General features: G+C 58.8%; 1 protein-coding gene across 3 annotated transcripts; it reads left to right on the top strand.

Annotated features, from left to right (window-relative positions):
* Positions 1-2,448: 2,448 nt before the first annotated feature.
* Positions 2,449-8,948, top strand: HS3ST6 (heparan sulfate-glucosamine 3-sulfotransferase 6). Of its 3 annotated transcripts, none has more exons than XM_059692703.1 (2): positions 2,449-2,931; positions 8,201-8,948. In XM_059692703.1, the coding sequence occupies exons 1-2, from the start codon at positions 2,549-2,551 to the stop codon at positions 8,814-8,816; spliced, it is 999 nt and encodes a 332-aa protein (XP_059548686.1). In that variant the 5' UTR covers positions 2,449-2,548; the 3' UTR covers positions 8,817-8,948. The 3 variants fall into 3 exon arrangements, with proteins under 3 accessions (XP_059548686.1, XP_059548685.1, XP_059548684.1); XM_059692702.1 differs by having other exon boundaries at positions 2,449-2,934; XM_059692701.1 differs by having other exon boundaries at positions 2,449-2,961.
* The last annotated feature ends 6,681 nt before the right edge of the window (positions 8,949-15,629 follow it).

Here is a 15,629-nt window from a genome sequence, read left to right as displayed (position 1 = left end):
GGACATGTTTTCTAAAGCAAACGGCCTGCACCTGCAGAGTTTAAGATACGCTCCCCAACCCGCTTGGGCACTTCCCTTTGCCTGACCGAGCTGTGTGCCCACCAGATCTCCTACTATCTTCCAAGGACGTCCTGTTGTTCAGGCAGCTCCCCCAGCTGCTGGTGCAACCCTGACCCAGCCCCTACGTACAAGACGACATGAACATTCTCCCGACATACTGGTCTCAGCCCGCTGTGAGAAAATGTAGTAACATTTCTTAAACTCTCACAGCATCTCTTGGCCTGGCTCCTGTTGGCGCAGACCTAACACTCCTTCCACCAGTGGCCACTATCGAGTGCCTACTGCGTGCCAGGCTGTGTTAGGTACCGGGGCAACACTGGTGAACAAACGTTCCAAGGCTGTCATCCTGGGTGTCGCCACATTTGCACCCCCACCTCACCTGAGAGACATACGGTGGGTGGAGGGAGGGGATTAGTTGCCAAAGTCTCCACGCCAAGACTGCTTGCTCCTGGATGTCATCCTTTGCCCCCAGAGCATTCAGTGTCCTGTTATTCTTGGTAAATTCCTTCTGGCACAGTTTCAAGCAGGTGTGTGTGTGTGTGTGTGTGTGTGTGTGTGTGTGTGTGTGTGTGTCGGGGGAGTGGCTAAGGAAAAGACATTCTCCTTATGGGAAACAGTGTGAGCAAAGGCTAGAAGGTGGAAATGACAATGCCTGGTGTGAGGCGGGGAGATGGAGGGGCCACCAGGTTTAATGCTGGAATTTGGAGCCCTGAGCGGCGGCTGCTGGGACGGTGGGTGGGTGCTGCGGGTGGAGTGAGACCGCACCAGGAGCCACCAAGAGCCACCCTGTGTAGAACAAATCCCGTTTTACGTACTTTGACCCTGCGTGTGCCAGCATGCACCCCAGACACCACTGTGCCAACCACCCGCCTACGCAGCCTCTGGCTGAGTCTTGCCCTGACAGGCAGGTGCAAGCCTGGCATCTGGGACCTGGGCTGGGGCCCCAGTCAATGGTCTTCACCCCACTGGCCGTGCATAGCCCCCTCTGGACCGGGCTGCCTCTGTGTGGGAGCTCTGGAAATATTTGTGGGTCATGGAGGCTCCCCTGGCCCTCGGAGGTGCCCCAGGCGGCTGGGACTTGCCCAGATGCCATTAGGCCCAGATGCCACTAATGAGCAAAACCGACAGAGACCTCTGGGTATCGGCTGGAGAGGCCGGCTGACCATGAAGCCAGGAAGGCTGGGCTGGGACAGGGGTGGAGAGAGGACACGGGTCCATGTCCATCTCTACCTGGGACTGTGGCTCAGTCTCTCAGAGCCCGGCTCTCCTCTCAGCCTTCCTCCTCTGTGCTGTCCTGGGGGCTCAGTGAACTCAGGGGTACAGAACACTCTTGCACAGTGTCCAGCGCGCAGGTCCCATCACTGTGAGTAACGGGGGAACCTCACTGCCCCTCTGAGGGAGCTCCTAGGGCAGCACCTGGGCTCCTCCTCCTGGTTCCCCGCGCACAGGTCTCCTGAGTCTTCAGATCTCCAATAGGAGCCACTGCCAGCGTCAGAGCCAACACCCGGGGGGACACCAGGTGGACCGGGCGGACCAGGCTACATAGACAGACGATGTGATACTATAGAAGGATCAGGAGACTGAAGCCTGAATTTCACTGGGCCCTTAGGCAAGACATCTGTCCTCACTGAACCTGTCTTCCCCACTCTCAAACGGTAATCATAGCCCCAGCAGGTTTCACTCAGTGGATGGAGCGTCGCCTGTGGACTGAGAGGTCCCGGGTTTGTTCCCAGTCAGGGCACATGCCAGGGTTTCAGGCTCCATCCCCAGTGTGGGGCGTGCAGGAGGCAGCCAATCAATGATTCTCTCTCATTATTGATGTTTCTATCTCACTCTCTCTCCCCCTTCCTCTCTGAAATCAATAAAAATAAAACATTTTAAAAATAAAATAAAATGGTAATCATACTTGGCTAGCCCGCTCCAGCCACCAGGGCTGTGAATCTGATGACTCGCAAACCGACTGGCAGCGAGGTGCGCCCCATTTCTGCTGTAGGGCCCCATTCCTCGGTGCACTAGGGCCCAGGTCTGTGTGCCTCCTTGGCTCAGTTGCTCAGCTCGCGCACCTGCCACGCCAACCTGGTTGGCGAGGGGCGGGATCGGCCTTCTAAGACCTACTGCTGGGGCCCCACAGGGCAGCCCCGTCACTGCCCTGCGTCCCCACCCGCCGCTGCCCCATCCCGAGGGCACGGGGTGAAGACCTGTGGCCGGGAGGTCTGGAGCCCAGCGTCTCCCAGCGGACGCGTCCAGGTTTTCACGCCGCGACGTCTGTGGGTGCTCGCGTGGACCCGGTGGGACAGTGGCCGAGGAGGGGCGGGGCCTCTGCTCGGGGCGGGACCTCCCGCCCCCGGCCCCTCCCTGCGCCCGCTCCTGGACGGAGCAGAGGCTGGACGCCGAGCAGAAACCCGGCGCCGCGGGCGGACCAGGGCGCGGACCGTGATGCGCGCCCTCTTGCAGCCCCCGCTCGCGGGCCTGGGCGCGGTGCGGCCGGATGGCAGGTAGCGGCGGCCTGGGCGGTGGGGCCGGGTGCGGCCAGGGCGCGGGGGCCGGGCCGGGGGCTGCGCTGCGGGCGCCCCGTGCGCCTCTGCTACTCGCCGCGCTGGTGCTGGGAGCCTACTGCCTCTGCGCCCTCCCGGGCCACTGCCCGCCGGCCTCCCGCGTCCCCATGCCGGCCCCCGCACCCGCGGAGCCTCCCTGCGTCGCCCGCAGGCCGGGGGCGCCCGTCCTGCCCGTGGCCAGTGGTCCCGGCCACCGGCGCTTCCCGCAGGCGCTCATCGTGGGCGTGAAGAAAGGCGGCACGCGCGCCCTGCTGGAGTTCCTGCGCCTGCACCCCGACGTCCGCGCGCTCGGCTCGGAGCCCCACTTCTTCGACAGGTGGTACGAGCGCGGCCTCGCCTGGTACCGGTGAGCGCCGGGTCCTTCGGTCCATCCGCCTCCGTGCGCGCCCTGGCCGGTGCCTCCCGGGAATCATGTGGTGCGCCCCTGGGGTACCACCGGGGTCCAGGCAGGGAGAGGTCTCGGGCATCGCGGGATATGATCAGCCAGGGTCGGGGGCGCGGCGTGGGGGTGGGGGGGGGGAGCGCGGGGCGGGCGAGGCTTGGTCACTGGCCGGGAGCTCCAAGAAACTTTGAAAACTCCAGGGAAAGCCTTGGTTTGAGGCCGCTGAGGGGTCTCAGTAAGACTGGGGGAGGGAGTGCGAGCCCAGCTGAGAAGTAGCTTCAGGCTCGCCGGGTTTGAGGAGCGTTAGAAAGTCTTCAGGCTCGGTCGCCCTCCCCTGCTGGCCAGTTACCCTTAGCAGGGGCAGTCTCCTGGAAAGGGTCTGCCTCCCAGACTCCTGGTCCTGGGAAGAGGGGTCCTCGGGGGTCCTGCGGGTCTGCAGAAGGTCTGGGCTTTAGGAGGAAGGATGTGCCTTGGAGTCAGTGCCCAAGGGTGGGAATTAGGGCCGCTGCTTCAGGTCATGGCGCTCTGTAGCTTTCCTGCCCCACGGGGGATGGCCTTGGGGTACGGTGTGGAATGTGGGGGAGCACCTATCCCCAGATGAAACAGCCCCTCCCGGCTGAGGTTGGCACTGCCTGCAGCCTCATCAGTTGCACACAAGTCTGCCACCTGCCCTGTCCCGCAGGGGGAAATGAGAGCTTATAGATGGAGAGTGAGTCTCCCCACTCCCCCAGCTCTCACCTTAGCCCCAGCTTGGGACCAGCCTCCATGGGCCAGAGAGGACCCTGCCCAAGGCCACCTGGTGAATTAGTGGGGAATTGGGGGCAGCGGAACCCAGACTCTCCAGGTATCCTAGCTTCTCTGTACCCAGATTCCTTACCTCCACCCCCATTGGCTTTCTTGGCCTTTTGCCTTAAAAACCACTCATGGGTTTGGAAGAGCCCCAGTGAAAACAGGGGTCCTAGCTCCTGAGCTCTCAAGGGTTGCTGCCACCAGGGGACCCTCAGGAAGCTGAGATGTGCTGGGAGGGCGGTGAGTCCACCCTTGAATCCAACTGGCTGAATTCTGGCGTCAGAGCTCAGACCACCACCCACTCTGACAGTGCCACTGGCACCCCAAAGCATCTCTAATACCTACTGCTGTAGAGAGGACAGAGAAGAGGGGTGGGCGGGGGGAGAGTGGAAGGGGGTGGGACAGTGGAGGACACACTATAACTATAGTGCAATCTCAGAGTCCACACTGATCCCAAGAACTTTGACTGTAAGAAGCTGGGGGAGACACTGAGCTGGGCTAATGGGGGGGGGGGAGGGGCTGCAGGGGAGGCTAGACTGGGTTTATCCCTAAAAGGGTTCTCAGAGTCAGGAAGCCTAAGACCCCTTCCAGGCTCCCGAGTGCATGCTCCAGCTCTGAGGGACAGGTCTGGGGAGGATGAGGGCCTGAGAGGCAGTAAGCACGAGACCCAGACTGGAGGTCAGATCCTCAGCTCTGGGGTTTCTCAGGAACCAGGGATGGGAGCCAGGGCATTCAGGAGCGAGTCTAGCTCTGGTAGAGAAGGGACTTTCTCTATTTTTAGAGCCACTTCCACCGGGAGGAAGAGGGGGTGCAGAGGGGCAGGTCCCGGTGGCCTTGCCCCCTTAATCCGGAGCTGTCCCTCTGGGCTGGCTAGGGCCGACCCCTCATTGGCTGGTGCAGGGGCTGAGCTGGCGGAGCTTCTGGGCTGCCCTCAAAGGGGTCTGTCTCCCGGGACTTATCCCAAGAGGGCTGGGTGCTGTTCCTACCTGAATTCTCAGGACACGAGATAGAGTGTGGGTGCAGAGTACCAGCGCATGTGGCCGTGTGCTGACATGTACAAGCGGCTTGATGTGCTCACAGGTGTCCGTGCCTCTGGCCCTTTTCTTTCTTTCAACCTACTCGGAGTGTGCGGCGAACCTCTGAAAATGCGACCCCCCTTCCCCAGCTGCAAAGAGGGTGCCCAGCCCCTGGGCATGGTCTGCTGGTGTTGGCTCTCAGGACTCTGGCTGAGCCGCCAGGAGTGCAGAGCCCTGCTCTGGGTGGAGGGCTAGGGTGGTGAGTAAAAGGAGGAGCTGCCAGTACCCCCAGCTGAGTTTCTGGGGCACCCAGCCCCACTGGGCTGTGACTGACCTCATTCCAGGCAGGGGCCCTGGCCCTTCCCAGGGCCTTGGCAGGTGGGTTCTGGGCTGCCCAAAGTTAATCTTGGCCAAACTTTTCCCTCTAACTGGGCTGCAGTTAGCCCCTTTCTCAGACTGTTGAGGGTCCTCCATCTTGGGGATTGTGACCTCCTGGTACCCCCACACTCAGCCAGCATTTTCTTATCTATTCATTTACTCACTGAGGATCTTCTGTTTGGCAGACAAGCACTCCAAGGTCTCATCAGGAGGGCTCTCTTGTCTGGGGGCAGGTGGGGCTATACTTTGACCTTAGTATTTGGGAAAAGCGAGAGGAGATAGGAGGGTGCAGGTGGGGAAACCCGCTTGGCTCCTGGGGCTAATGAGGGAGTGGGGTTCTGAGTATGTGGGGGAGGGACCTGGGCTTCTGTGGGCTTTTCTCCCTGTGCTATCCCAGGAGGAGCTCCTGTGGCTGGGGACCAATGCCCCACCCCAGCACCCTATGGATCCACACGGGAACCCAAAGTAGCTTTTGCTCAGAACCAGGCCTGGCTGGCTGGGGCCCAGGAGAGATGTGGGACCTAAGGGTGGATGAGACCAGGAGGGAGAGGAGTCTGGGGCTGGATGGAAGCCGCAGGGAAATGCAGACCAGATGCACAGGGAGGGGCCGGAACAACTTGTCAGATGTTTGCTGTGTGGAGGTCAGAATCCCGTTCCTCTCATCCCCTCCCCTGTCTGCATCCCCCCACCCGCAAACCTCCATCCCCACCCTCCTCCATGTCCTGGCCAGGACAGGCATCTGAGGGCGGGTGAGGATAATAAGTACTAGTAATTGGTCCCAAAGATCTCCGATCTCAAAGCTGGTTTGTGGCAGGAGTGGGCCTGGAAAATCTGCGGTCCATCCCCATTCCCATCCCCCTTCCACAGGGTTCCGGAAGCACCTCCCCCTCTGCTCCTCTGGCTTCCCTGGTGTCCTTCCTTGCAGCTTCCTTCCCTCAGGCAAGAGGGTGGTGTGGGGGTGGGGGTGGGGGTGGGGGTGGGGGTGTTCCGAACCCTAAGTGCCCAGTTTGGGTGGGGAAAGAGGATCTGCTTCTGGGGTCACTTGGTGCCTGGGGGGAGTAAGGGATGGGAAGGGGGTGTCCAAGAGGGTGGGGAGGGGAGGGCCCGGGAGTAATCGGGGCTGGCTCCTTCCCTGAGGAGGGCCATGAAGGGAGGGCAGTGACTTCTGATCCACCTGGCAGTCCGTCTGTCCCAGCCCAGGCTTCTCTTCATGGGTCTCAGCAGTGAGGTCCAGTGGGGGAGACTCCCCGTCTTCTGATTCCCTCTTGGGGAAAAGGGAACCCCCTGAGCTGGCTACTCCAGGCTGCAGCCCTGGCCTTAGTCCTTGTTAACACCCGAGGTCTCACTGAACTTATCCCAGGAGGGCTGGGTGCCTGTATTCCCAGGACACAAGGCAGGGCATGGGGCCAGGGCCTCTGGGAGGAGAGGCCAAGCTGACACTGCCCCTTCCAGCTGCTGCAGCCGAAGGGTGGGAGTGCTGTGGTCGGTGTCCCGCCCCCCCCCTCAAGCTTTCCACCCCCTCTCTGAGCGCCAGTGTGCCTGCCTATCACATAGGGCAGTGAGTGGGTTGGAGGGCGATTTCCAGCTTGCTTTGTCACCATGATGGGGAAGCAGAATAGTTAATCCTTCCCTTTCCTGTGACTTCTGTAAACCAGCTCTGCCCAGGGCCTTGTTTTGGGGGGTGAGGGAAGCTCCCAGAGCCTGAAGACCATCAACTCACCCATCTCCCCCGAGGCCATAGGTGGTGTCAGGGGAGCCGCACTGGTAAGCTTGGGGTTCACCCCAAGCACGCTCTAAGCCAAGCACCCCAGCATGTGGGTCTGCACACCTGTGTGTTCACCCAGCTTGAGTTTCATGGGGGCTAAGGAGGAAGAGGAAACTGGGGCCCTGCCTGGGGGTCTCTTAGGCTGGGTGAAGGCTGGATGAAACCTGAACTTGCCCTGTGTATCACCTCCTGGCTGGGGCCAGACCAGGAGGCCGCCAGTGGGGGTAGGGACAGTCCCCTCAGAGGACTGGAGGCAGGGTAGGGCCTTGGGCACAGACTGCCCCCTCTGAAGGCACAGGTCCCACAGGCTCTGCCTCCATCGACCTCGTTTCCAGCCCTCTCTCCAGTCCTCCCTTGGAGCTGTTTGCTCAGCTGGCCCTGCCACACCCTGCCCGCCTCTCCCTGCGGTACCTGGAGGTGAGGCTTGGCCTTGGCAAACTGCTCAGGGTACCTGCCTGCCCAGTGGGGTGCTTGGAGGGGCTTCCCCAAGTTTGGGGCAGTCAGGGGGCTGTCATCAGCCAACTCTCCCGGAACCTTGGTCAGTGCCCCACTCCCCTAATCAGAATGAGAGGAATCATCAGAAATGCTGCAGTCACAGCCTTGCACCCTGGGGTCCGAGCCAGGTCTGGGAGGCCCTGACTGCTGAGCTCTCTGGATGGGTCCTCAGGCCACCTCACTCACCGTTCCCCAATGGGCTGGGCTGTGTGGAGGCTTGCAGCGCTTAAGTTGGGCCCAGGTCAATGAGAACTAGCAGGGCTGTAATCAGAGGGGCAGGGGGCTCTGCAGGGGAGGGGAATGAAAAGAGCAGCTGTCCTTTGTTGGGACACTTGTCAATAATTAATGACCTAATTTAGGGGACAACTTCAGCCATTTAACGAGAGTGTGACCTGGGGTAATTACAGTGCAGCGAGGGGCCTGTGAGGTGGGGAAGGTGGGCAGAGCCTTGTGGATGGCAAGTCTGGGCCACTGGCCCTACTGGTGCTTGGTCAGGGGTGAGAGGCACAGCAATGTCAGGGTTGGAGCAAGCTAGCTAGAGTGGGCAGCCTGGCAGGACAGCCCCCCCACCCCCCGTTGGCCTATGCTGGGGCAGGTGCTCTCAACCCACCACCTCCCAGGCTGCCCATCTGGCACTTTAGGATGGGTGGGCCTGGAGGAGCAGGAAGTGAATCTGGGGTCCCTGGGGCTGGTCTATAATGGGAGGGCTTGAGGGGACCAGCACCCTCTCATGCCCACCTCTCCTTCCACACACCCGCAGGAGCCTGATGCCACGCACCCTGGACGGGCAGATCACCATAGAGAAGACTCCCAGCTACTTCGTGACTCTCGAGGCCCCTCGCCGCATCCACAGCATGTCCCCGGACACGAAGCTGATCGTGGTGGTTCGCAACCCCGTGACCCGGGCCATCTCCGATTACGCCCAGACGCTCTCCAAGACCCCGGGCCTGCCCAGCTTCCGAGCCCTGGCCTTCCGCCACGGCCTGGGCCCCGTGGACACGGCCTGGAGTGCCGTGCGCATCGGCCTCTACGCCCAGCACCTGGACAACTGGCTTCGATACTTCCCTCTGTCCCACTTCCTGTTTGTCAGCGGCGAGCGCCTGGTCAGCGACCCGGCTGGAGAAGTTGGCCGAGTGCAGGACTTCCTGGGCCTCAAAAGGGTCGTCACGGACAAGCACTTCTACTTCAATGCCACCAAGGGCTTCCCCTGCCTCAAGAAGGCCCAGGGGAGCAGCCGCCCCCGCTGCCTGGGCAAGTCCAAGGGCCGGCCCCACCCCCGGGTGCCCGAGGCAGTGGTCCGGCGTCTGCGGGACTTCTACCAGCCCTTCAACCGCAAGTTCTACCAGATGATCGGCCAGGACTTTGGCTGGGACTGAGAGGCCAGGCCAGCCCACGCCCTGTCTGGGGATACTCAGTAACCTTAATTTATGCCTGTCACCCAGCCAAAGCAGGCTGTGTGCACATGCTGGGTAGAGAGAACTATTTAAGAAATAAAGTCTGGAACTGTGTTCTTCCATGTGACCTTGAGGGTTGGAGGGTGGGGGCTGGAGGTGCCGCTGCGCAGGGAAATGATCATCACACCAGCTAACTCGAGCTAGCGGGCATTGTGAGAGTGCCAGAAGAGGTCTAAACTTGATACTTACACACCCCTTGAGGTATGCTTGGCCACATGTCACAGATGAGCAGCTGAGGCTCAGAGAGATTTAGGGCCTGCGCAGGGACACACAGCACAGCTTTGGTGACTCTGAAGGCCATCCTAGAGCTCTCTTCTCAGCCCTGAGACACCAAGCTGGGTTGTCCCATGTTCCTGATGAGGAAACTGAGGTCCCAGCTTACCCATTTGAGAGGTGGGGCAGGAGTAAAGCTGGGTCTGCTCAACTCTTTGGGCTGCACGCATGACTTGAGCTGATTTGGCATCCTGCTGCCCAGTGGACGTTCCCTCCCGGAAACCTTGTGAGGGTGCTGCACAGTGAGTGTGAGGTGACTCCTGTGTGTCTAATAGCCTCCTACCAGGTCTTCACACAGCTCTGCCCTGCCTACCACAGGCAGTCACAGGTCCCATTCCCCAGACCCTGCCCATCCACAGGCCCCAGGCCCTCACTGTCCCAGTTCCGTTGTGTTTACCCAGCTTCCTGGAGGGTGGGGATGGGCAGGAATAAAGCTCATCTGCAGCCCAGCTGCCTGCTCAGCTCCTAACCTCGTCAGGCCAGACTGAGGCAGGCTGGGGTGCCTGTCTACCTCTGAACCCCCGGGAATGCCAGGCCCCTCAGTAATGACAGTTAACTGCTCCTGGCCACGGTGCTGTCTGCCAGGTAGCCACCAGTTGCACTGATAACCTCCAGGACTCTTTAGGCCCAGGCTTGGCACCCAGGCTGCCCAGGCCCTTGTAGGATCTGGCAGTGGCCTCTGCATCCCAGGCCTTGAGTCCATATCATATCCCCCCTTTTTTTTTAAATCAACTTTAGTTATTTATTTATTATCTTTTTTGTTGTTGTTAATCCTCATCCGAGGATATTTTTCCATTGATTTTTAGAGAGAGTGGAAAGGAGGGGAAGAGACACAGAGAAACATCGATGTGAGAGAGAGACATCGATTGGTTGCCTCCCACACAAGCCCCGACCAGGGCCAGTGAGTGAGCCTACAACTGAGGTACATGCCCTTGATGGGAACTGAACCCGGGACCCTTTAGTCCCCAGGTCAATGCTTTATACACTGAGCCAAACAGGCTAGGGCCATATCATATCCTTGACTTTGAGTGGTCTTTCCACCCTGGGCTACTTGAGCCACACCTTGTCCTGGGCCCCAGGGTCAGAATGAGGGAGGATTTTGAGGGGAGTAGCGGCTTGTCAGTCACCACTCTCCTCTTTGGCTAGTGGCCCCACCAATCACCATGGCCACTGCCTTTGTCACATGACCCACCCATGGTGTGGACTTGAGTTCAGTTGATGTATGAGAAGAGCCACAGCAGAAGGTGGGGAGGGAGATGGGAACATCTGTCTCCAGCAGCCAGGAGACCTGTCCCTTGCCCTCCTAGTTCTGGACCCAGAGGACACTCCACTCTGGAGCTGCCTTGAGGGACCAGTACTGTCTTCTAGGCCAACCACCCCGAGCAAGGCAGGAGCAGGGCTGGGGGCTGGTCCTAGTCACCTTGGTGGAACTGTGGCACAGATGGGGGCAGATGGGGGTGAGATGTACACATAGCCTCCTCCCCAACTTGGACCAATTTACAATAACGAGGGTGCTGTGTTTTGGAATCCCTGCTGGGTGGCGAGCACTTGTGCCTGGCAGCTCTGTCCCCATTCCCTACGCTGGGGCCCCACTTACAGATGGCATGGCAGCCTGCCCTGGTTGGCAGGGGCAGGAGGGAAGCAGGGTAGCCCTGGCCCTGCCCCAGTTCCCAGCCTGATCCATGCATCTTTCTTTTCCCTGGACACACCCTTGTCCAAATGTCTGACGTCTCATGCCTGGATGGCTTCATGGGTCCCTCACTGTTCCCCTGGCGCCTCTTTTTTCTCCTACAACGAGTAGTCTGCATGCATGGTGGTCAGAGGGGTGCCTTCAGAGCGAGCCAGAGCCCATTATTTTAAAACACTCCAATCTTCTCCCCCAGCCCTGTTGCTTCTAGAATGAAGACCAGATTCCTCATTGTAGCTATCAAGCCCGCTGAAGTCCCCCCCGCCTCCCGACACCTGTGTGCTATTCTCACCCCTCAGCTTCTGCCCCTGTCAGGAGGTGCACACAGGGCAGCTGAGTTCTCTGGGCTTATTTCCTCCCTACACGTAGAGTCCCTTTCCTGAGCTGCCCATGCAACCCCCTTTCCCTTCCTGAAGCTTCTTGGGCGCAGAGCTGTGGAACCACTAGATTGTCTAACTTTGGGGCCCAGGCCGAGCTCGGAAGGCAGACCCTGGAAGCCACGAGTAGAAAGAATAAACTGGGTTGTTCTGCTCACCCCCCTCTCAGTGGAAACTGGGCCTAACCGCCAGCTCCAGTGCCTGGACCTGGGAACACACTGAGGGCAGATGTGGTGGGTCCCCCCAGCTGTGTGTGGGGGTGGGGCTCTGTGGGAGATTCATCAGCCTTTAATTAAAGTCCCTAAATTGCTTCCCCAGCTGCTTAGTGGGTTTTCCATGTTGGAAAGTTCCAGAAGGGGTGAGAAGTGCTGATTGAACCACCCTCTTCCTGTTCCGCCCAGTGGAGGAGAAGGGGCCGGGGACCCCTTCTCCACCGCTCCTACCCTAGCCTGACTGGAATGGAGTAGGTGGGGGTGGGAGTCCTCACAGCCCTGGGCATCCAGGAGGGGCTTGGGGAACCCTGGGAGGTGGCTTCCTCTACCTCGGGGGCCCTCGCCCGCCCAGACCTTTGGTTGCGGCTGGTGCAGGCTGGGGTCCATGGGACAGGCAGGTGGTTTGGGTGAGCACAGTGTTCTGCGATGTGGGCTGTGTACCCTGCAGCCTGGAAGCCCCGCAGACCCCTGCCCGAGGGCCTGGTAACAAGCTGGAGAGAGGCATCAGGACCTGGATCCCGCCTGATTGGCCTCCAAGTACTTTCCTAGCACGAGGCTTCAGAGAGTGCCGGCAGTTCGCCCGTAGCCCTTGTCATGTGCACGTGGCTTCTTATCCTCCTTCAAGGTGGCCCCTCTGCCCAGGGCTGGGCCATCCTCCCCTTAGTCCCATTTGGGACCTGTCCCCCAGCCGGATTCAACAGCCCTTCCAAGCTTTAGATTAGCGGTTCTCAACCTGTGGGTCATGACCCCTTTGGCGGTCGAACGACCCTTTCACAGGGGTCGCCTAAGCCCATCCTGCATATCAGATATTTACATGATGATTCATAAGAGTAGCAACATTACAGTTATGAAGTAGCAACGAAAATAATTTTATGGTTGGGTCACATGAGGAACTGTATTTAAAGGGCCAGAAGGTTGAGAACCACTGCTTTAGATGGTCCCATTGCAGGGGGGTGGCGGGGGGGGGGGGGCAGGCTACAGATGAGAGAGGCTTGAGTGACAAGTGGAAGCCGAGCCAGCCTTCAAGTGAACAGAAAACTCAACAGTATAGGGATGGGTCAGAGAGGGAAGGTTCCGGGAGCTATCTATTAGTTCTCCATGGGCACGAGGGGTTCATTAGGGATGCACAAGCTGCAATGTAACAGGATGAGATTACAGGAGGAGCAGTTTGGGGCCTAACAGTGAGAGGATGCGAAAGGGAACTGCACGTGGAGGCCACTCCTCTGCTGGGAGCTGCGCTGCTCCCAGCCCCAGGTGACAACAGAGGGTGGTCCTTTCGCTCCTTTCCCGGGGAGGGGCGGCATCCTGCCCCAGCCTCAGTGTCCTCCCACACCTGCGCCTCTCTGTCCTCGGCTGAGCAGTCGAGCGGGGCCCTGTGCAGATCTCCAGGACTCCGTCCAGGCCAGAGTCTAACTGCCTTGCTCCGCTGGGTGCCCTGGCTCTTCATCATGGGAGTTGCCCTCAGTTCCCCTCCCTGAACCTGGAAGCCATCTCTGGGCAGCAAGCCAGGGTGATGGTAGGACTCACCTTCTTACTTCCCATCTCTGAGTGACTCTGTCCTATGCCGCCCAAGTGTTTGAAAACCTCTGTTTTGTTTTGTAGGTTTTGCCTCATTTTTCACTTGTTGCAGGCAAATGGGTAAATCCAATCCCTGTTACTCCATCTTGGCCTGAAGTGGAGAGTTTTGCATCAGAGAGAAAGACATGAAAGGCAGGACAGGCTTAGGATTGGCTGGTTTGAAGCATTCCAGTGGCCGTGGGGCGCAGGGGCTGTCCCTAGCTGTCTGGAACCCGGCCCTGGGCGATTTAGGGCAGGGCAATATTGGGCTGGTGCGTGAGGGTAGGTAAGCGGGGTGGTGTGGAGAATAGTCTTCAGGAGATATAAACGAACATGTCTGGCTGGCAGTTTGCTCTGTGATTCATGGCCATCAAAGAGACACATGCAGAATCTAACAGAGTAAGAACACCAGCCTCAGGTCCTTCTGTGGCAGGAGCTGTTCCTTTTGGAACCCTGGCCCCTTGCCAAGCTGTGAACCACAGCCCCCACCCTGGGGGTTTGTCTCAGACATGAATGGTGTTCTGGGACATTCTGGGTCCCAGGCTGCTGGGGCCCTGGACTGGGCATCTGTCCATGGCACTGGGCCCAGTGGCCAGGTGCAGCTTGGGGAGACTGGATGGCAGGGCTTGCCCTGCCCTAATGCTCCCCACCCTGCACCCCCTCATAGACTCTTTGACATGCTCCCAGGGCAGGAGTGGTGAGTCCCAGGGTCTGTGGGACAAGCAGGGGGCACAGTCTGGGCTGGGCAAGCTGGCCTGGAATGAAGAGGTTTGATCAAAGCCCCCCCCCCCCCCGGGGTGGTGGTGGTGGGTGGGCATGAGGAAGCCCATGATGGCTCCTGGAGGCTGGTGAGTCCGCTGGGGTCCAGAGGCAGGACCCATGCTGTGGACAAGGCTGCCAGGGCTGCATCTCCAGACTGGCGGAGAGCAGAGCCTGGTCAGGAAGGCCTGGAAGGCCTGGTTGGCTGGGACTCTGTCTATGATGACCATCACGATGACCCGGTGGACGATGAGGCCCCTGGAGCCAAGGAGACCCTCCAAGTGAGTATGCACTGCAGCCTCAGGCCATGGCCCTGCACCTGAGCCCTGCTGCCCTGGGACGTTCAGCCCCTCCTTTCAGGAACATGAGATTGTCCAAGGAGACCCCCAGCAAGGCCACTGCCCAGACTTCAGGGGCCTCAGACAAGAGGCCAAGGACCCTTCTCTGGCTCCGAGCCAACTCCCCAGCTTTGAGGCCAAGGAATTCCTTTCATTCTGCTTAATCTGAGCCACATTGCATGCGCTTTTCCCTGGAAGAGCTGTACAAAGTCAGTCAACCAAGACAGTTAATGCAAAACCGTTGCCAGGAGGATTTCATACCCGAGGATTCTGATTAAGGGGAAAACGAGAGCTGCATTGGGCATTAGAGAACAATCGGAGATCTTGTTCTCCCTGTCTCTCTGATCCCAGCCCTCCCTGACGGCCACAAGCGCTGGGGGAGGCGCTGGTCCCGCCTGACAGCTGCCCGCAGGTCAGATCCTATCACTCCCTTCCTCTTTCACAGGGGAGGACGGGATATCTGATGGAAAGCCAATCCCGAGACAAACGCTTTGACTGCCGCAGGGAAAGCCCGTCTCCTACACGTGAGGATGGAAGATCGAGGGTGCTGTACAGCAGAGGAACTCCTCTGTCAACCACACCAATTTTTTGGGGAAAATCATCCGAAAACTGTCTGACCCCTGGTTTCACAGTCTGGACTCTGGTTGTGGAGGGCAGGGAGCCTCCTCATGCAGGTGGGGTGTGCAGGGGGCCTAAGCTTGTCAGGGTGCAAAATGGGGAGATGCACACAGTTAGGAAGAACATTGCTGGAGCCACAGACTTGTAGGTAAGGCCCAGAAGATCTAGAGCAGTGGTTCTCAACCTTCCTCATGCCGCGACCCTTTAATACAGTTCCTCATGTTGTGGTGACCCCCAATTTCATTGTTACAAATTGAACATAATTAAAGCATAGTGATTAATCTCAAAAACAATATGTAATTATATCTGTGTTTTCCGAGGGTCTTAGGCGACCCCTGTGAAAGGGTCGTTCGACCCCCAAAGGGGTTGCGACCCACAGGTTGAGAACCGCTGATCTAGAAGCAACAAACCCAAGATTCCTTTGTCCTTAGGAGTTCACCACCTTATGGTACGCCCAGAAAGGGCCCAGGAGCCCAGAGAATTAGAAAGAAGGGGAAAGAAGGAAAGGAGGCAGATGCCAATTCCAGTTAGAATAGTGACAGCTAGCATTTCCCAGGCACAGAAGAATGTATTTCAAGTCCTGTACTTAGGCCCTGACTGGTGTGGCTCAGTTGGTTGGGTGTCGTCCCATGCACCAAAAGGTTGCCGGTTGGATTCATGGCACATGCACGGGTTGTGGGCTTGACCCCTGTAGGGGACTTGTAGGAGGCAGCCAACTAAAGTTGCAGTCTCATATCAATATATTTTTTTCTCTCTCCCCCTCCCTTCCTCTCTCTAAAAACAAAAATAAAAAATCTTTAAAAAAATTAAGTACTGTACTTAGCATAGCGCTGGCCTCGGGCAAATGCTCAATCAATGTTATTTTACTTATCAGGTAGCTATGTTATTATACCCACTTAATAGGAGATAAATCG

Source organism: Myotis daubentonii, chromosome 4, assembly GCF_963259705.1.
Source record: "Myotis daubentonii chromosome 4, mMyoDau2.1, whole genome shotgun sequence".
In the NCBI taxonomy this organism is placed as follows: Eukaryota; Metazoa; Chordata; class Mammalia; order Chiroptera; family Vespertilionidae; genus Myotis; species Myotis daubentonii.
The sequence above is the reverse complement of the archived record's forward strand: the minus strand, read 5'-3'. Positions and strand labels throughout refer to the sequence as shown.